This window comes from Abramis brama (assembly GCF_963993115.1).
Source record: "Abramis brama genome assembly, chromosome: 19".
Lineage (NCBI taxonomy): Eukaryota > Metazoa > Chordata > Actinopteri > Cypriniformes > Leuciscidae > Abramis > Abramis brama.
Window position 1 is genome coordinate 5,867,499 of NC_139981.1, and position 21,972 is coordinate 5,889,470.

General features: G+C 36.5%; 1 protein-coding gene across 1 annotated transcript in view; it reads right to left on the minus strand.

Annotated features, from left to right (window-relative positions):
• cdh23 (cadherin-related 23) overlaps positions 1-20,404 on the minus strand; it is a 232,804-nt gene extending 212,400 nt beyond the window's left edge. The window contains exons 1-2 of the mRNA XM_084093482.1: positions 20,277-20,404; positions 3,576-3,667 (exon numbers count right to left, since the gene is read on the minus strand). Of these exons, the coding sequence (XP_083949608.1) occupies positions 3,576-3,660 (85 nt within the window). The 5' untranslated portion in view covers positions 3,661-3,667; positions 20,277-20,404. The remainder of the gene's footprint in view (positions 1-3,575; positions 3,668-20,276) is intronic.
• Between the last annotated feature and the right edge of the window lie 1,568 nt (positions 20,405-21,972).

Sequence of the window (21,972 nt, forward strand, 5' to 3'; positions counted from 1 at the left end):
AGTCTTTTGAGTGAACAGTTCAGACAGAAACTCACGTCAAATCAGATCTCTTCACAGACATCATAATTTTTTATGAAGACAGCGCACCTCTCTTCCACTTTACCTTTAAAGGAGTAGTTCACTTTTAAAATGAAAATTCTGTCATCATATAATCACCCTCATGTTGTTTCAAACCTGTATGAATTTCTTTCTTCTGCTGAACAGAAAGGAAGATATTTAGAAGAATATCAGTAACCAGGCAGTTTTTGGGTCCCATTGACTTCCATAGTAGGAAAAATATATACTATGGAAGTCAATGGGACCCAAAAACTGTCTGGTTACTGACATTCTTCTAAATATCTTCCTTTCTGTTCAGCAGAAGAAAGAAATTCATACAGGTTTGAAACAACATGAGGGTGATTATATGATGACAGAATTTTCATTTTAAAAGTGAACTTCTCCTTTAAGTGAGAGATCACCAAAAAAATTAAAAGAAAATCTTTTACTCCTCTTTAATTTACCCTTTTTTTCCAAGGAACACAAAAAGAGTTATTTAGCAGAACATAAAAGGATTTTCACAGTCACAGAAAAATATATATATTGCTACACTGAATACAACATAATAATGCAAACAACTGAATACAAAGGCACTTTATAATAATGACATTTATTATAAAGGGTTTATGTGAAATTAAAATTGTTTTAAATTATTAAAATTGTTACTTTTTAAAGCCTATTAAATGTTAAAGATTATGATTTTCAATTATACTGTGATGTTAAATGGCTATAATTACTAATTTCATCCCCAGAAATTGAGGGTGTGTGTGTGGGGGGTGGGTGGGGTGGGGTGGGGCGTTAAATAGAGACATCAGTAGCAGTATTGGTATCGGTGATACTGGCCTTCATTCATAGTACTTAGTAAAAAGATGCCATCAAACAAAATATTTAAAATATACTATCTTTATGTTGTTTCTACACTAGTTTCAGTGTGAAATTATGTATTACAATATAAAAATATATTAAAAATTGTAATGTTAGGTGCAATTAATTACAGAAAATGTATGATTAATTGATTGACAGCACTAATTAAAAGTCTTCTGAAGCCATACAGTAATTCAAATGTAGGTTGTTATTCACTGGAAATCATGCATTAACAAAACGTAAAATAGTTATGAAGTGCCAAGAGTCTGTTGGAAAAGGTGAATAAAGCAAATAATGTCAAATTTCAGTCACACATTTTTTGTGAAGACTTCAGAAGACTTGGAATATTACGGAGCCCTTGGTCTGGTTTGGTATTTTGGTTTCTTTGTTGTCTAGTCCCACTTTGTCAAAAAAATTAATTATAACTATCTCGTGGCCTCAAGATACTCACTCGTGGCCTCAAGATAGTAACTCGTGGCCTCAAGATACTAACTCGTGGCCTCAAGATAGTAACTCGTGGCCTCAAGATAGTAACTCGTGGCCTCAAGATAGTAACTCGTGGCCTCAAGATACTAACTCGTGGCCTCAAGATAGTAACTCGTGGCCTCAAGATAGTATCTCGTGGCCACAAGATAGTAACTCGTGGCCTCAAGATAGTATATCGTGGCCTCAAGATAGTAACTCGTGGCCTCAAGATAGTAACTCGTGGCCTCAAGATACTATATATATCTTGAGGCCACGAGATAGTATCTTGAGGCCACGAGATAGTTATAATTAATTTTTTTGACAAAGTGGTACTAGGGGGGCTCCGTAGAATATAGCGCACAAGTATGAATTTCTTTTTATGATACTTTTATGATGTTTTTTGTCCTTATGGAAGCTTGACTGTCACGGTCACTGTGAAAAAGTTTTGATAATGACAGAATTTTCTTTTTTGCTAACTATTCTTTTAAACTCTCTCTCTCTCTCTCTCTTTGGCGAGGAGTGTTTAACATTCAGTCCTGAGTTGTTCTGGGGTTCAGGGCTCAAACTCCCTCCCTAATTTACCTCCATTTCATTTAACCCTCAAAACCCTTGAACCAATCACAGAGAGCTAATAACCATGAGAGAACAGCTCCCACAGGGCCTATGAGAGACAGAGAGGAGTGAGGCAGATTAATGAAGAAAGATGGAGTGTGTAAGTGATTGAGAGAGGTTCAGCAATAGGAAAGGACACAGACAGGAAGAGGAAGAAGAGGGCAGTGAATTATAAACTCCTCTGGACTGATGTTAAGTGGCAGAGACACGGTCTTGTTAAACGGGCCGCTGCAGAACGCCGGTGCCCAACACACACACACGAACAGTGAGGAATGATAGACAGCTGTGAGAGAACAGTGATGGAGTGAGATGTCTGAGAAAAGACAGGACATGTGGGCTGATAGAAGGACAACAGGAAGGTAATGAGTGCAGGCTGAAAAATGAGAGAAACAGATGAGAGTGACACAGAAGAGGGACCGTTGTCAGCACAATCACAGCTTTAATCTGAAAGTCTGAGAGACACATTTGACCCGTGAGCAACAAGTTAGTGGGGGACTGAAGATGGGCGGGGTGTGATGCCACTGGGCTCATGAATATTAATTAGTCACTGCTGGTGTTGTTACCTCATTAATATTCACCACCTCAGGTTTATATAAACAGGTCCTATTCTTCGTCTCACACTGATTTAATGCTTCCTCAGATATTTTTACATTCAGTTTTAATAAGGAATGTCAATTTAACACATTCATTTAGTATAATTACTAATGAAAAAGTGATTAAAAATGAATGCATCAATGCTAGATTAACAATTTAGCAGGACATGGATGTCTTCCAGAGTTCAAAGACAGCAAGATGGAGTGAAACGGTATGGAACAGAAATGAACGCAAGAATCCCAAGATCCAGGTTTTTTTACACAGCGTCTTAAATGCAATGATTATGTTCCAAGACATCTGACAAAAACTTTAAAAAACTGCGCAGGCAGAATGCTAGAACAGAAATTTGATTAGAAATACAGTAAAAACAGTATTTTTCATACTTGTAAAGTTATCTTTGTGAGGACCAGTTTAAGTTATAGATCATCGGAGTGAGGACAAATAGAGTAAAATGTTTCAGCCAGTTCTCTTTCTGATACCCCTTTAAAGGCCTGTTTGAGGAATAGAGATTGCATTATATCAAAAAAATTCCCCACAAAGATGCCAATATCTGAAATCCTTGAGGGAACATTTTTTAGTCCCCATGAGGAAAACAGCTTATAAATCATACTAATTGATGTTTTTTGTAAATGTTTTCTGTGATGGTTTATGGGTAGATCATTGTGTCTATGGAATGTCCCCATAATGCATTAAAACACAACATGTGTGTGTTCTTGTTTTACTTACATTGTAGGACTAAATGTCCCAACAAAAATAGTAAAATGTGAAAACTTTAACATTGTGGGGCCATTTGGCCAGGCCCCACAAGTAAAACAGCTTATAAATCATACCAAGTGATGTTTTTTGAAAATGTTAAAATGCAGAAACTTTTCTGTAATGGTTTAGGGGTAGGGGTAGTGTAAGGGGATAGATTATACAGTTTGTAAAGTACAAAAACCATTACGCCCATGAAAATCTATTTAAAGATATAAAAACAAGTTTCTGTGTGTGAGTGTCATCCTTACCTTCAGAAAATGTGTGTAGCAGCAATAAGGAGAGGAGCAATTTAACCAAAGTCATCTTGCCTCCAGAACCTTCACACCACGACATCTCCAACCTGCAACACACAAACACACAGTAAGAGCACAATCACCAATGCATTCAGAGTTGCATCATGAAAAACAGTCGCAACTGTTTGGTGCTTCTAGTGTTTCAGAAATAACACACTGCACTTTTGTGCACTGGTATTGTACATTAAAGCCTTCATGATTAAAACATATTTTAAATTCTATGACATTAGTAGAAACAAAGCACAGCTGGTAATCGACATCTGTGAGGTGAAATCCATCTCTCTAAATAAATAATGTTCATGTTGAGAGTTGCGATGTCTCCAGGTGAACCTCATTACAAGTTCATTGCACCTGATGTAAACATGTGATATGCAAATACCATCATTGTCTGGTTCCTGATAAACTGTAACAAGCTGCATGAGTCTCAGTGAAGAAAGAAATCTCACAGTTTGCATATTGGTGGCTACAGAAATGGACTTTAAAGTGTCCAAATAAAAATCCAAATGCTTTCTGAAAATTCAGTGGTTGTTCAGTTTGCATCAGTTTTCAGGGGTTAGACATTTAATTTTAGGTCAGTATAACATCTCAGTATGTAAATATGAAGCCCAGAATCTTATATATGCAGCTACAACAAATGCATTCTCTATCCTGAGACGAGTTTTCTTTTCTTTTGACAGTTTTGGGGACTGACAACCGCATTTATTTACAGAAGTGAGTCTCGAAATCTCTGGTTCAAAAAGCAACTTACAGTAGCGTCTCGGATACTGTCTGTATGAACGTGCAACTGGAGTCAAGCCCTTATTCTCTTACCAATAACCATAGTGACAGAGACCAAAGTAATATCAAAGATGGCGACATCCATAAAACTGAAAAGTCTTATCACTTTTAAAAACGACAAGAGATGTGTCATGTGACACACAACTAGTTATCCAGTCAGGTTCTGTTCACACAGCGTGGGTTTTTCTGAGAATGCGGTTATGAGTCTTGAAAATATACGGGTGTGAGTTTGGTTATATAATGCGGTTGTCAGTCCTTTAAATAACTGTACCGTGTGTGAACGTTAACAGCAAGTACTGAAGTACAGGACTGACAACCATATTCTGCTGCAGTGTGAACGTGGCCAAAGTTTGCAAAAATGTTATTTATTATACATACATACACTCCTACATATATACACATACACACATAAACACACACACTTAATATATAGGGTACAACGGGGCTAAATGCGTCGCGGGGATAATCCACATTTGATTTGATTTTCCTCTAAACCACTAAATTGCACAAAAACTTGCCACAGCACTTTCCAAAACATCTGCTTTTCAAGATGCACGTGGAAATTTGGCTGATCCTCGACGCGATCGCGAGTAGCAGCGAAAAGTTATTGAAAATATTTTGAGACAAAGGTCTTCTTAATGATTTTCATTTTTGTTCAAGGTAATTGAAACAACAGTTTTTCAATAACGGAAGAATACGTAAAAGTATGGTATTTGGGGTAAAATGCGCCACTGCTGTTGGGGCAAAAGGCACAGTAGTTAATAATAAATATGGCTGACTTTTAAATTTGTTGACATGACATGGTTAGATTCAGATGGTAAATATCATATATTAATTTGGTTGTCAACTGATTGTTATGAACAAGTATCAACTTAGACATTATTAAAAAACATTTTATTTTAGCTTAAGTATTTGTATCAATAATGTGTGCCTTTTACCCCATGCTGGTGTTACATTATATATATATATATATATATATATATATATATATATATATATATATATATATATCCTCACTATAGCTGGAGGGCAAAAAGTTAATTTCGTACCCAGGTGAACACCCTTAAGAGTAACTCTTTTGCTGGCAGCAGAGCATGAGCTAAATAACTTAATTTGAAGATAAAAGGCATCATTTGCTAGCTCGTAGTGTTTCACACCCTGTTGAACATGAAAGCTGCAGTTTGAAATGATTTTATGCCTTTGATTCTTTTAGCTTTGATATACAAGCAGTATAGCAGTATGTGATGTTTAAGTATTTGTACCGCATTCGAAATCTGTCAACATAATCTCAACATAATTCTTTTTTTTCACCAAACTGTGCAGACCTACATTTAATCATATCAAACATTATATGCAGTCTTCTCTTAGAAGACTTTCTCCCAAATATTTTGCAAACTAAAAGCACTTTCATATGTACGGGAAGTCACTGAATAGACAATACTGCTTGAGGAGAGGGGTATTATATTGACAGTATTAATGATTAATAGGCATATAATTTATGCATTAAAATGAAGAATAGTTTTACACTAGCTCAAGTGAGGAGGAGGGTTCACTCAACAAGGAATTCCCACAGAGTGAAGTACTCACACACACTTGAGCTAATCGTGTGCTGCTAATCATCTCATCAGCATCTCTCTCTCGCTCGAAAATAAATAAATTAAATAAATAAGTGTCTGAGTGAGAGGAGTGAAAATGATATTTACAAGGGAGCTTATGTGATGAGCGACTTAATTACAGCAACTGTAAGGTCGAAATTAATGATGTATAATCACGTCGCGTTCACCCTCAGTTTAATTAGGCTAATTACCGAGCTGGGATTGGCTGAGCTTGTTTGTTTTGCTGGTATTTGCTGTTAATGCTGCAGCGTCAAAGGTGTCCGCAGGGATGGAGAAAAGATATGATCTAATTCTCTCGACATTCTAGGAAACCAATCAAATGGAAGTCTTAGGATTTAATTCCAAAATGAGAAAAGCCTCAAACAAGAATCCCATCTAGGATCTCCTGGTGGAGTGATTTGTACATTTTGCACTGGTGTCAATATTAATGACATACATCAATATTTGTGAGAAAAACATCCAATCAAAGATCATTCAAAGACATTACAGTGTTGTATTAGACAAGTAAATCATAAACTAGACATCTCTCACCACATGAGCGTCACATTTTTAAGATTTTGTGTCAAGTAAAAAAAAAGGACCAAATTTGGACTCAAAAACACCCTTACGCATTGTGTTCACAATAGTTGCATAATAAATGGTTAAGTCAGAAGGTGTGTGTGTGTGTGTGTGTGTGTGTGTGTGTGTGTGTGTGTGTGTGTGTGTGTGTGTGTGTGTGTGTGTGTGTGTGTGTGTGTGTGTGTGTGTGTGTGTGGCAGAACTTGATCTACCTTCTCAGTGTCCATGATGGATTCATTATTCAGAGGATTTACCTCACCCATGGTATATCTATCTATCTATCTATCTATCTATCTATCTATCTATCTATCTATCTATCTATCTATCTATCTATCTATCTATCTATCTATCCATCTTCCAAAGAAGTGTTTGTAAAACTTCAATCCTCACAGTTTGAGTCTAAAATAAATAAAAAGTGTTTGTTCTCAGCTAAGTACATTATAGTCAAACTGGAAAAGCACACGTCTTCTGTGTGTCCCTGTAGACTCAGTAGCAGGGCACATTGTCAACAAAAATACATGAACATTGCAACAAAATGAAATGAGCAAGCTGCATATTATAATGTTTTGGTTAGCATGGCAATCCCTGGTGTGGAATTTGAGCAACAACCTTGGCAGTGAATTGCATTTCGAGAGAAACAGAAGAGACACGAAAAAGAGGAAGAGAAAGAGAGAGCGAGGGAAGGCGAAATAGTCGCATTTGTTTTCATTTGGCATCTTGCAGTTTCCTGGGTGATATAATAAAAGAGTTCCCTGGCGTCATATAGCAGCACAAACCTTCTCTGTCCACTGTGTAGCACAGCATTCTGCCACTGTCACATGGGCCCAATACAACTGCTTCTGCTGCAGGGAAACCCACACTACAGTATATACTGTATGATGCTTATGCTTTCTCTGAATAGGCATATGGTTTCAGAATAATTTCAAGTAAGTAATGAATGTTTAATGGATGCAATACATCTCAAACATACTAATATTCAATAAAACATGCTATGTGGGTGCACAGCTCGAAGAAAAAATGTGTTTATAATGAAATACTAGCTGATCTAAATACTTCCAAACATTTTAAATGTATTTATTAAATATACTAAACTACAATTTTTTTCAATAATTTCTTAACATGATGTTTTTAGCATCTTGTAAATATTGTGCATTTTGATTACATTTTGTAGACTTTTGGTAGTTGACTCAAATAATGAGCTAGAATACATACTAAACAACATTAATTCCAGTGTATTCACACTAAACATGGGAAGTAAATTAACAGACTACAAGAGTAGATAATTACAATCATTTCAACTTTTTAAATAAAGAGAAAAACACTCATGGGTGTTATTATTACATGTAATTATAACACTCAATATTACGACTTATGGGGCTTGTGTTAGTATGCTAGTATTCAAACATATATCCAGAAATAAAACGGTTAGCAGTGTGACTCAAATAAAGGTTATATTGACCTAGAGCTAAATCTTCACTCTTTAATAACTCTCACTAACACTCACTGTCATTAATAACATTTATGAATGTGTTTGCTAGTTACATCATCACAGTATGTTTTGCACACTTAAAAAAACAGAACTCTCTCTGACCTCTTACACACAAATCTTCAATCCCTCAAAACCCTAACAACATTTATGAATAAACAAAATTATGAATTTGATGCAGACACTAAGCAGAACCTAATAAAAATGTAACCACACTCTGTTCTAATATGAGACAAAAAGATTAAAGAAATGTAACAAAAGCAACAACCTCTAGGCCAAAAATAGTTTTCTACTTTTTTTGTTGTAAAACCACTCATGTCTGCCAAAGGAAATTGAAAAAAAGGAATGTAATTCATTTTCAAGATGCTTTCAAGCAGTAAATTGGTTGATTATAGTTTGAGAGGCTTGTTTTAAAGTATCAAGGGAAACTAGAAAAGAACTACCAATAAATAAAAAGGTTACTTGCCCACAGGGGTGGCTTGAATAATCCAACTCAGCAAAAAATGTTTGCATTATTATTCAAACTTCCTGTAATTTTACTAATGAGAAACCTACTGGGCCCTGTGTCCACAGTTCACAGAATGTGGCACTCTTGATGGAGCGAACGCCCATCATCACATCCTAAACTAAACTGCTCCAGCCCAGAGACACTTTATATTTCCATTTTGATTCTTATTTGATATTGCCACTGTTGTCCTTTTTATTTAATTGTTTTCATAAATCATTACTTTTGGTCGACCTTTACATCTCTCTGTGGGTTCTGCAAAATTTAACCAATGAAAAGTATTAAAAAGAGCTTGTGACTAAACCTCAGATCGCCATTGGATCCTAAAACTGTCAGTCAAACCTTGTAACTCCACCCACCTCTATCGTGAAGGAAGTGCCGCACGCAATTTGGACCGTCTTTGCTTGTTTGCAATGCAAGGGTTATAAAGAACTGGTTCTTTGAATAAGTACAGCATTTTATTTACTAAAGAAAGACTATATTTAAAGGCTAATGTTTTATTTATTTGAGGAGCGGAGAAGAGTGTCTAACATTTGTTGTCAAGTCATAGCCAGTACGGTCTTAAATAGCCTGTATGAAGCACTTCGTCTTCAATAACATGAGATTTTGGACAAATGACAGAAAAAAACTGAGCGCCCACATAGCTACAGTAAACTTTATGATCAGGTTTCACAGACGGGGTTTAGATTAAGCCAGGATTAGGCCTTAGTTCTAGCCTGACAAGGCAGACCCACATCAAGATGTTGGGTCTGGGAACACACCATTGGCAGGACTCAATCCGAGGGGCGGGATCAACGGGTGTCTTTCAGATTCCCTCTGCACGCAATAGGATATCGCTACAACCAACCAGAGCGTTTTCCCACCAGCGGAGCTAGTTGATAGATTAAACTTTTGCTGTATCCGGTCGGCAAAACAACGAACACATCTTCCTTTTTTAAGAATTCTCTCAAAGAAAAGTTTAACTCCAAGTCTTCCAGAGTCTCGTCCAAAGCCGATTCGAAAGACCGCTGTTCGCCAGCAGTAGCAGCCATTCTTTGTTTTCAAGTAGCAGGGAATTCACAACTGAACCGTCACAACTCTGCCGTCATTATGTTAAGCCCGCCCACCGACTCTATACACGATGTGATTGGCCTGACTAGAGTTTGTTTTTTTCAGCTCGCAAGCCAACGGAGAGTTGCTAGACGACACTGGCTGCAAAATAAAATTTGCTGCCGCTAGGGTGCGTCTAGATTTCTAGGCTACCTTAGTTCAATTGGGACAATTGAGTCTCTTTTATAAATGTGCCTTAGAAAACAAATGCTCATTGCATCTTGAGACAAAACAATGGTACTGATATATTTTAAGATATGTCAGTGCAAGTTGCTTTCAGTTAAAACAGCTCAAACACGCATTTTAGTCTGGGACTAGGCTTCAGTCTTGTCTTTGAGACCAGGTATATCTTGTAAGTTGATGAAAATGCAAGTTCTAATGACGGACAAAACACATGTCTGAAATTCGCTGGTCAGAAACCTCATAACTCCATTTGAGCTTGATTTTGTTAAAATGTCAATAATTTTTTGACACAAGCAAGTGTCTGACAGTGACAATATACAAAGTCACAATATAAACTTGTACAGCACAGTGTTTAATTATTTAGAAAATGCTGTGTTGTCGTTTTTTTTTTCTGAAAAGTAGCGTTTTTGGAGATACAAGGAGATACCGCCTGACAGTGACAATCTATTATATACACACAACACCCACTGTTTTCTTAACTCGCCACACACCATTATAAGGACTAAAGGAACACAGCTTATGTGATTTATTTGATGATAAAACACTTTCTTCTATCTCAGCTTAATATGCAAAGATAACTATAAGATTTGACAATCTATTTGTCACGCTGCAAACTAGTTGTGATGCTGTGCACATCCTAATGTGTACCTGTGACATGAAACACAACTTGCACTTCAGTAAACAGAGTAAATGAGCCCAAATGTGCTGATGGAATTATGGGAGTTTGCCGCATCAGCCCTGTAATGTCATGTGAGTGTCAGCTTGCATTTGACACTGATCTCAATGGACTCAAAGTGGGTTGCACACTACATGCCACTTGACTTAGACTGAAGGGGAAGTTCACTAAGAACTGCAGCAATTGTCCCCGCTGATAGTGTCGTTTATATGCATGTGCTGCTTTGAGTTGTTTTAGCGCCCAATTCAAAATGAATTATGCAAATCAGATAATGGGGCAAACATGGCCACAGCATTGAGGCTGTTTGTGCAATCTGATCATAATTTGCCGGGTCAATAGACTTTTTTCCCTCAATGTCAGTACTTTGTTGTTACCTGTCTCACACCACACACACAATCGATCTGGCTTACTGCTGCCATGCCCATGATCACTACAAAATGCACTCAAACATTCTTTTTTACCACCTACTTTTCAACCAAGAACCAAGTTAGGGGTTCTTATGTTTAGGAACCCAGCACATTCTACAATAAGTATCATTAATTGAAAGCGTTTATGATTGTGTATCTCATTGTGTATTGTATTGCACTGTGTATCTCAGAATTGTGACAAATTATTTACAATGGAAATCTTGATACTTTACAAGGCTTTAAAATACTTCAACACAATATACACTACTATTCAAAAGTTTGGGGTCGGTAACATTTTACGTTTTAGAAAGAAGACTCTTATGCTCAGCAAGGCTGCATTTATTTGATCAAAAATACATTATTAGTGTGGAAAAAAATCTTACAATTTAAAATAACCGTTTTCTATTTTAATAGATTTTAAAATGCAATTTATTCCTGTCAATTCCTGTGTATTTTTTAGGCCAAAAATAACCTCAAAAAGGATGTTTTAGCTTGAATAATAAACAGGATTTTACTGAAATATTCATGCAAGTGCTTAAAAAAAAAAAAAAAAAAAATCAATCCTCACATTATAAAATGCCAGATTTCCAAAGCAACCACTAACATTGTCACAAGGACGAAGACGAAGATGAAGGAGAGTTCAAAAAGGTTTCTATAAACAAAAAGGTTCTTTAATGAAAACAAACTCAGGTAATCCACAACAATGAAAAGACAGTAACACTGTGTGTAACATGCACACATAAACAACAACCAACAAACACAGAGTGAAGGTGAGGAACTGAAATACACAGTGATAATGAGGAGATGACGAACAGGTGCGATGATCTGATGAGTGTCCATGACAACTGATGAGTGGCGGGAAAATCAAACAAAGGAACACATGTGATGAATGAAAACAATCTGAAAGTCCATGAAAGCGAAACTAAAGATGAATGTGACAAACATCTTAATTAACTTTAGCATTTGCATTTCATAACAATCAAAAAGTGACTGCATGAATTATTATGACCTGTATCTTTGCAGGATATTTGACTTTCCACAGCATCATTTGGATTATTGGCACATAATAGGAGTTTAATCAGTCATTATTCACAATTAAAGGTACAATAAAAACCTTGATAACCCAACAAAGCCATCTGCTGACTGTAATACGACTACTACATCAATTAACAGAGTAAACAACACTATCAAAGTACAATGGGTAATAATTCTTGATGATACCGGATGACGGCTGTTTGCGGTAAATGTATAGGAAGTTATGATGAGTTCTCTCAAAGCCGGGAGAGTGGGTGAGATAAAATGCATCCACCGTATCCTTTCCTCACAATGGATTTCAGTGAGATTATGTGTGACAGGACTTAACCTCAGAGAGTACAACACTTCACTATGTTCTGCTCTGCCCCATCGCTAAGATCTTTGTGAGCTTGAGTCATCATTGAGTCGCTGGTTCCACATAAGTGACCAACCTCTCATGATCTTATTATCCTGCTGTCTGCACAGGCTAATTATTTTGTGTGTCCTTTTCCACTGTATAATGGGATATTTCTTCTCATTCACTTCTAATGATCAGTATCAGAGGGTTGAATTAAGTGCTGTAGGTAATCACAGCCTTGCATTCAGTATCGCTCGACTGCAATTGAAATATTGCTTTTATACAACAGTTCTATGTTCTATGTTTTATAAACAATACGGCATCCGTATGCTTGCTTAGAAAAGTCTATCTCTGAAAATATTGGTTATGCTAACATGCACTTTTGTAATGCCATTAAGCTAGATCAGTGATTATGTTGGAGGTCAGGCGAAACACTGTGATTATGTTAATGTGATTGTGCTCAATTAACAATCGCAGTAAAATTATGTGGAGTACTGCCATTTTAACTGTACTGTATGGTCTTGTATACATTCACACTTCTTTCTGTTCACATCATGGCAGACCGATGACGTGTGACACTCATTTGTAAATATTTCACATTTAATTCAATGCGCTACTTGTTGTTTCTTTGTAATCATTTGTGAAATTTCTAGCAATTTCTGAGTGAAAATTGTTACAAAGGCAATTTTTTGCTCCAGTTTATTTTAACTACCCCAAAATTGACATATTTTTTGTACACTACCATTCAAAAGTTTGTGGTCAGTAAGATTTCTCTTTTAAAGAAATTCATAATTTTATTCAGCAAAGATGCATTAAATTGATCAAAAGTGACATTGAAAACATTTATTAAAAATGTCTATTTCAAATAAATGCTGTTTTTTTTTTTTTACTATCTATTCATCAAAGGATCTGTTTACACTTGATCACTTCATAAGTTTTCATTGATCTGAGAGCTGTCTGATCGTGAAGATAACAGAGCTGTGTCCGAAATCACCCCCTATACCCTTAAATGGGACACTATTTGAGGTTACAGCCATTTGGTAAACATTTTAAACAGGCACATAACAACTACAACAACAAAGAGATCTGTTACATTTGCAACTGAACGTTTTGTGTTGTGGGTTAAAAGCACATTTCTTAGCGAATAATTTGAAATATTTGCAAGTAACATGTAAATGGGATTGCAGATGTTCACCAATAGTTTGATTACAGTCAATAATCAGAATAAGGAATTTATATGACATGCATAAATCTTTTCAATCCTGTTTAGATACATTATTTCATTATCCACTAGGAGTTGTGTTTTTATGCTTTAAAATAGGAAGCCTTGCAGTTCATCCAGCATATACAGACCAGTTTGTTGGTCTCCCTCATTTTATAGAAGCAACCCTTCTGGAGAGCTCGGGAAACAAAGTTTATGCTTATAGCTTTATATGACATAGACATAATGTGTTTTATTGGCGCTCAGAAACATGGACTTCTGTTCCCCCATGCTTTCAAAACCGATCATGAGCGCTAAACCTCCTCCATGCAGCACATGCACACCTGTGTCAGAGTGGAAAAAATACGATTAAACCGTATACATGCGATTAAACTCCACATATTAGACTGTGATTACTGTAATTATGAGCCTAATCACATTAACATAATCACAGTTTTCAGTGTACATGAGCTCAAACTTAATCTCATTAGATGTAAACGCAGCCAGCAAGTGTGTGAATGAATGTGCTGCATTTAGGTGTTCGATTGTGTGTGTGTGTGTGTGTGTGTGTGTGTGTGTGTGTGTGTGTGTGTGTGTGTGTGTGTGTGTGTGTGTGTGTGTGTGTGTGTGTGTGTCTGAACTAAACAGGCATACTGTCAACTTTCAATGCAGTAAAAGCAGCAGGAGACTGCAAGACAAACACACACACACCTTTCTCACCTGCAGCCTCGAAACAAAGTCTGCAACAGTGGCATCACTAGCTGAGCATGACTACATGTGTGTTAGCGTCTTCTTGTTTTGTTTGGTGAATAATGTGTTTGTGTATGTGTGTGTATTTGGCGACCTGTGGAGACGGTAATTACTGCGACAGGATGGGGCTCTAGCGAGACGCTGTGCTGCAGTTCATCCTGTCACTATCGCTCAAGCACGTCTTCTCCTCCAGACACAACTGTGTGAGGTCTCTCCTTTCCTATCTCCGCACTCTTTTGGTTCTTACAGCTTTTTTTTATTTCTCTTTCTCTAACTGCAGAACTAAATGAATTAGTCTCCAGGCTGTGAGAGAGTGGAGCAGGCTAGCGTGAAACCATGCTGAAATCCACCGCTGATCTGCTAAGTGTGAGTGGCATCACTTCACAGCGATCCATCCTTGAAAAATACCAAGAAAATATGACTTTACAGCCACTTTAAACTTTGAATTTGTGAAAAGAAGTTAGAGGTGAGGGGTTGAGAAATAAGAGGGACTAGTAATCTTAGCCAAAGTAGATTTTGATTAAAATTATCAAGACCAAAACATTTTCAAAAAATTGCGAATTGAAAATACGCCCAATGGAAACACGTCAATTTCGCAAAAACTCGCATTTATCGCAAAAAAGTTTTTTCGCTCGCATGAGGTGGTTTTTCAGGCAATTCGAAAAAGAAATATTTTGCAAAACTGCAATGGAAACAGTTTTTGCGCATTTACAGGTTACCTGACGTAGATGGCGCGGTGTGTTTGGACAGAATACGAGACAGAGTTCTTTATTAAATTCATAAAAGACAAAAAAATTACAGGAATAATGGATTCTAAACCTCAAATAAATGCCACAATCAAGACCTCGAAGAAGATATGAGGGAGAAACACCCAGAAACACCTCATGTGCCGCTTACCATTAATGCTTGGAAAACACACATACATCTCCTTCAATTAATAATAATGGCTAGTGCAGTGGCTGGGATATAGTACATAAACCTACCAACGTCCATTGCCATGGTTTTTGGAATGATTTTACTTATCGCAAGAGGAAAAAATGAAGGTTTAGTCGCATAACATCGGTTAATGGAAACGCCGTCATTTCGAAATAGTTTTTTGTCGACATTTAGAAAAAATCGCAGGTCAAATCTGGTACAAATCTGTAATGGAAACGCGCCTAGTGAGATTGCGATTATCGATCTTACAGTTCTTCTTTTTTTTTTCTTTTTTTTAATAAAAGTGGTACCCACAATTAAAAAAAACAGCACATTCAGAAACCTAATGGTTCATGTGTAAAAAAAAAAAAATAACCTGACTTCAAAGATGCGTGCGAGTCTGAATTGCAACAGATCAAACATGCTCAACAAAGAGAGAGAAATGTGAGATTTGTGGGGTCAGAGAACATTGAGTTTTGAGTATTAAATGGTTTGTGCAGACTATTATGTTCAACATGTATCAGTGCTGTGCGCTGACTTTGACTTTATGTGCAGCAAAACTTCGAGGCAGGTGAGACAAGCTCACTGCGCCGACAAAATGTCTAAATCAATAACCTGTCAGAGGAGAGGAGAGCTGGAGAAGGACTGATATTCTCTCTCTTGCTCCCTCTGCCTCTATCTTTTCTTTTCTGCCTCATCCCTCTCTCCGCAGAGAGTTTGTTGCAGGCTTCCTCTATTATTGCATTGCAAAACAAACTGTCAGAATTCTCAGAGATAGAGAGAAAGAGGGAGACGGAGAGAGAAAGAGAGGGCAGCCGTTATGTTGTGGAGAGGTCCACTACTACAATAAACCCATCAGATGGGGAAACTTGCAGCTTTTCTGACAGCATGCATGTGAAACAATACAAAGATGAAGAATAAAACATCTTTACTTCCAGCATGCTCTGTTGTTTATCAGAAGTAAATGTTCTGTAGGGGAATGCAGTGTCGTCTGCTATTGGCGAGTCAAACAGATGATCCCGCCCAAATCTCACACAACTGATTAAGACAGATCAATATAACAAATATGCCCCTCAAGTCTGAAGGACTTGAACAAATTGGAACATTTGTGAACGATTTAAACAAACGTTGCATTTCAACACAATTGTGTTTTGCAGTCTGCTTTTAGTACCATTAAGATGTTTTGTACAGTATGACATTTTTACAACAATAAAATTGACGTAGACCAATAACTGTGTCTTTAATGTCTGGTCTACTGATAATATATTTAGACTTCAAAATAATAACTAATATTATTATTTTGTGTTGCTGTGTTGCTGAAAAATATTCATAATGCATATTGTTTTATTGTTGCATTATAATTTTGCAGAAATAAAACAATTAAAAACCAGTGTGCATATTGGTTATTTGACACGTAAACATAAAACTAATAATAATCAACAATAATACAGGTCAAACTAATATTAAGCACACACTATTCTCATTACTGTAATGCAAAAAAAAACTTCCACTAATATTTTACTTACTGTAAACTGTTAAGTAATAAACATCATGGTATTATTTGTTTAACAGACTTTAACTTATTCTGATTTAAATAAATACCATTGTATTACAGTAATGAGAATTTAATGAGAATCACCAATGAGAATAATGTAAATTACAAAAAGTGCTAAAATATCATGAATATAATGTTATGGAAAAAAACATATTAATTTCATAAAATATACAGTTATATAGCCTACTTTATTTAAATGTGACCTGAATGTGCTTTGTCTAATTTTTTTTCTTTATTAGAGGAGTATAAACAGTGGAATTTGAGTAACAGATCTAAAAAAAAAATGAGTTTACTGTTGTTTGTGTACACACACACAGACAAACATTCCCAAGGCTGCATTCTGTACATAAATACCAACAACAAGGATTTGTCACGCTGTAAAGCTAACACTGAATGGGGTATTATGACCGGCCTCCGTCAGATTATTTATGAGAGGGGCTGTAATTGAACACTGCAAATCCTACAGCTTTGAGTTATGGATGAACAGGAGAGGGCGTTCGCAAGTGTACTCCATATGCTCCTCTCTCTCTCCCACGCTCTTCACAAACTTTACAGATTCATACCTGCTTATTTACACAGTACAACAAAATACACATAAATGTGACACAAAATCTGATATGTAACACCTCAGAGGAGGGGATTAATTGCCATTATACAGTACTGAATCATTTTAATCATTCAGGGTAAATAAAAAAGTAAAATAAGGGAACGCATGTTTTGCTTGGCATAGGCTATAACAATTGATCCGCATGTGTTGAATTTACCAAGAGGCCCGGAGTGATGATGGGTTCATTCTGAATGAGCCAAAGGCCTTTATTGAGATAACACACTTTGTAAGAACTTTGAGAATAAAAAGGCACAAAATACTGAAAAGCTGGTTCTCCAAAAAACTTTTTCTCAATGTCACAAACTGTATGTAATGCCTGTTTAAAAAATGCATTGCCTTGAGTCAATGAGAATGGAATGTGCTTAATATTAGTTTTGCGAATTGGATTAACTGATTAATTGGGGGAAAAAATCTTGTTTAATAGAACAATTCATTCATGAATCAGGGCGAACTAGGGTGGATATTAAGCTTTTTACTAAAACTGTGGTTTATTTCTCACACAAAACTATTCAGAAGACTTGTAACAGCGCTCAAGTCATATGGATCATTTTTATGATACACCCCTTGTCTTTATTTACAATTATATTGAAAAAGTGCTCAAAATATTCTTCATAAATTCCTTTTTATGTTACACAGAATACACTGGTCTGGAACAACATAAGCATGAGTAAATAATGACAGATTTATCATTGTTGGGTGAACTGAACCCAGCTCTGAAGTCTGTTACATCATAAAGCACACGAGCAACCATTAGCTCACCCTCCCTGACCGAACAAACAGCTTGTTCTTAAGAGCGTCCCGTCACAGTCACATCTGTGCTCAATTAAAATCTCAATCACTCATAATCGCAAAAGGTGTTCAGCTCCAAAACTGAATTTGGAAATGATCAGTGAGGTCAAAAATATCAAGAAGGATGTAATCTTACTACTATATAACTCTGTGCACGTATACGTATACTGTGAACATTTATCGGCCTGGCCAAAATATCAGTTTATCCCTACTGTGCAGTGTGCAGTGTGCAGTATGCTATTCAATTCTGAATACAGAATATGCATATTGCTTGATGGGAGGGTCCTGTCCAAAATTCACTCTCCTCTCCTTCTGCACCCCTCATCTTCTTTATTCTGTCCCTGTGACCTCTCTACGTTCTGCCTGACTGACCCTCCTGATTTAATGACCTCGCACAGACGGGACACTCAGATAGAATGGGTGAGAAAGAGAAGCAAGAAAGCGAATGGGAGCCAAAAGCTAAAACCAGCAGAGTGGGATTCATTGCTGCTTACAGATCAGAATTCTCCAATTTTATCCCCTCAGATTCATCTTTTATTTTCTTCACCTGTTCGTCACTGTATCTGCAATTCATTCCCCTCTCCTTCTCTGTTACAGCCATTCATTTTAGCCTGATGTCACTCAAAATACCTGTCCCATCGCAAGCCTTCATTTCAAATGATCATCCCTCTCTCCCTCTCTCTTCCTTTGTACTCGTTTTCAGAGTGGATTTGAAAGGAGTGACAGACATGCCGAGTGAGAAAGCGCAGCAGAGGAGCCAGAAGATTCTGTATCAAACAGAAACACTTGTGCACGCACACAAACACACCTCCGCCAAGCATTCATCATTTTTTGTTATTCTAACAAAGCTAATGCAACCAAAGTCCTGATGATGTCACTCTGATGTATAAACTGACATTCTCTCCTCACAAACTCATCAAGAATTCAGACCAGCCATAATTCCTTCAACCCAAATCATTTTAGGCAAAATTCTCCATTGCTTTGTAGCCATAAAATATAAAAAGGTAAATGGCTCGGTTTCAAAAGCTGAGCTGTCTTGCTGTCTACTCCCTACATAGGCAGCATATGAACTGGAATAGACCATTTGAAGCAACAGTCATACTCACATGCTTAAAATTGATTTCATTTTCAAAACTGAGTTTACAACTTTGCACATTGCCAAGCCAATGACACAATATTTTATTAACCATAAAAAATATATAGCACAAACAAATATTAGGTAAAATATAACATTTTTCATTTAATAAACAATTTTTTTCACACACACACACACACACACACACACACACACAGATATATATGAAAGGTATGACATATGAAATGTTTCTGAACTGATCAACAGTTGAGAGGCAAGTCCTAAAACTGAAGAACTGGAGAACTAATCAATAATCAATAAGTCCTTGTAATCAATAAGTCAACTGAGTTCACCCAAACCAAAAGGTGAACAATCTCAAATTTAATGAGATACAAAAAAAGACAACTATAGGCACTTCATAATATCAGACCCTCATTGGGGGGGGGGGATGCAGGGGATGCACATCACCTGTGCATGCATGGCTTATGCATGCACAGGTGATCAGATCAGCTGTCCAGTCTATATGCATGCTGATAATATAGCCTATGTAACATCACAAATTCCCTCCTGCCACCACACAGCATTATAAACTCTTAATGTCACTAATGCTATGCCAGCCAATCCTCTTTCATCAGTGTCACCATCAGTCATAATAATTCTGCGCATTAAATGCGCTTATCAGTTGACTTGACGCTGTTTTATTTGGTTCTTCAATAAGTTTCCGGGGGTGAGACCCCTCACGAGCTTCTCGTGCGCTCATGGCAACCCGCTAGTTCACACTCATGTGCTCGCATGACATATGAATAAATAACGACACGCGCAGCAGGCGCGTGCATCGCTACCCGATACGCGCAACACTTATGCAAAAAACTAATAAGCATTCAAAGGTTCAAAAAAAAAACTTAAAAGATAATAAAACACTGAAATATTATAGAACACAAACACAACATATAGAAATTGAATGGCCAACTGAAAGCATTGGTTGCCTCATTGTTGTCTAATTTTCTAACATTGATACTGAAGTAAAAGTAGCGGTTGTAGCCTACAGACTTGTCATCAGTTTTCCAGAGTAAGTCAGAGAGTCAGCGCTCTTACCTGCTTCCTCCTGATCAGTCCGGCCCGTGCGCTCTCGACAACCGACAGACCGACCGACCGACCGCTGATCCTGATGCTGAGAGAGTGCTGATGCTCCGCGCGCTCACCCTTCCTGCGCTCTCTCTCTCTCTCTCTCTCTCTCTCTCTCTCTCCCTCTCTCTCTCTCTCTCGCAACATCATGTTGCGGTTTCAAGTTTAAAACAAGTTGAATGCTGCATGACTGAGCAGCATCGTCGAGTGTCATTTGTCATCTATAAATGAAGCTTGCAAGAAATGTCATTTTGCATATCACTGCATTTCAACAGTAAAATAATCATCCATCTCTTGTCATATAAATTACATCAATCCAAGTGTTTTTTTTAAACAAATTGAATATATAATATAATCATAAAATAGGCTATGTAATATAATATATAGGCTATTATATAACAATATAATATATATATTATATTTATTATATATATATTAATTATAATATATATATTATTATATATTATATAACAATAATAAGGTAATATAATTGATTAAATGTAATAATATAATCCAATGCTGCTTTCTAAAAAAAACGTTTGTGTACATCTTGATAATTATATTATATTATATTATATTATATTATATTATATTATATTATATTATATTATAACCAGGATGAGAATTATTCAATGACTTTCCAGAGGGGACGACTGATAAGTTATAAAAGAAATTACCGCCAGTAGCTAACTGTGAATTTTATCAAAGATGATTCACCAAAACACTATTTATTGTGATACATGTAAATTCATGTATTTGTGATGTGCAAAATTATAATGAAGTAATAAACAATGATAGTACTGTTTTATATACAGTCCAATGCTGATAATGGAACGCGCTGAGTGGCAAAACTCCTCCAAACCCCTCGATAATTCACACTCTGCTTGTAACGGCAAATGGGCTTTCTGTCATTATATTAGCCTATATTATATTATAGATGTATATTATATATTTAAGTAATTTAACAGATCACAAAACTCACAGTTCGGGTCATATTACGGTTTTTGAGTCAGGTTTTTGATAATTTTTCGGATGTTGTTTCATGAACATTTATGACATAGACAGGGGCAAGTATTTATAGGCTGCTGTCACTTTAAGACCTAAGGCACGTATCCAATATAATGATAGAAATCCATTGAATTATTTAAGACAAAAACGACTGTGTTTATGAGAATTCCTGCCGAGACAGGTATTTTCACATACTTGTTTTGTGTGTTTGTGTCCGTTCAAGCGCAAAGAGATTGGAAAGGAAACAATTCGTTGTTTGCAGGCTGTCTGAAAAGCACCTTTCTGTAGTAGCAAATTGATTCTTCTTTTTTCATCTCCTTGCATTGGAATGGTTTAAAATCGATTGAATGTGTAAATTCAAGGGACTTTTGGATGCCTGCTTTCTATTTCTTTGCTGCCATCATGTGGACTTCATCACATTACTAGGAAGTTTTATCATTTAACAGTTACTCACCCTTATTTCAGCAGGCTTCTGAGAATTTAGCATAAAAGTGGATGATTTATACTACCAAGCTATGAAAAAGTCACCACAAAAAGCAGTCTGCAATGTGTGAGGGCACAAATCTAAAACGATTTTGCATATTTGTTCGCATTGTTCAGTTAAACTAGCTTTTGTTTTTCATCTTCTGGGAGGTTGCCTTAATTAAAAATGGGCCTT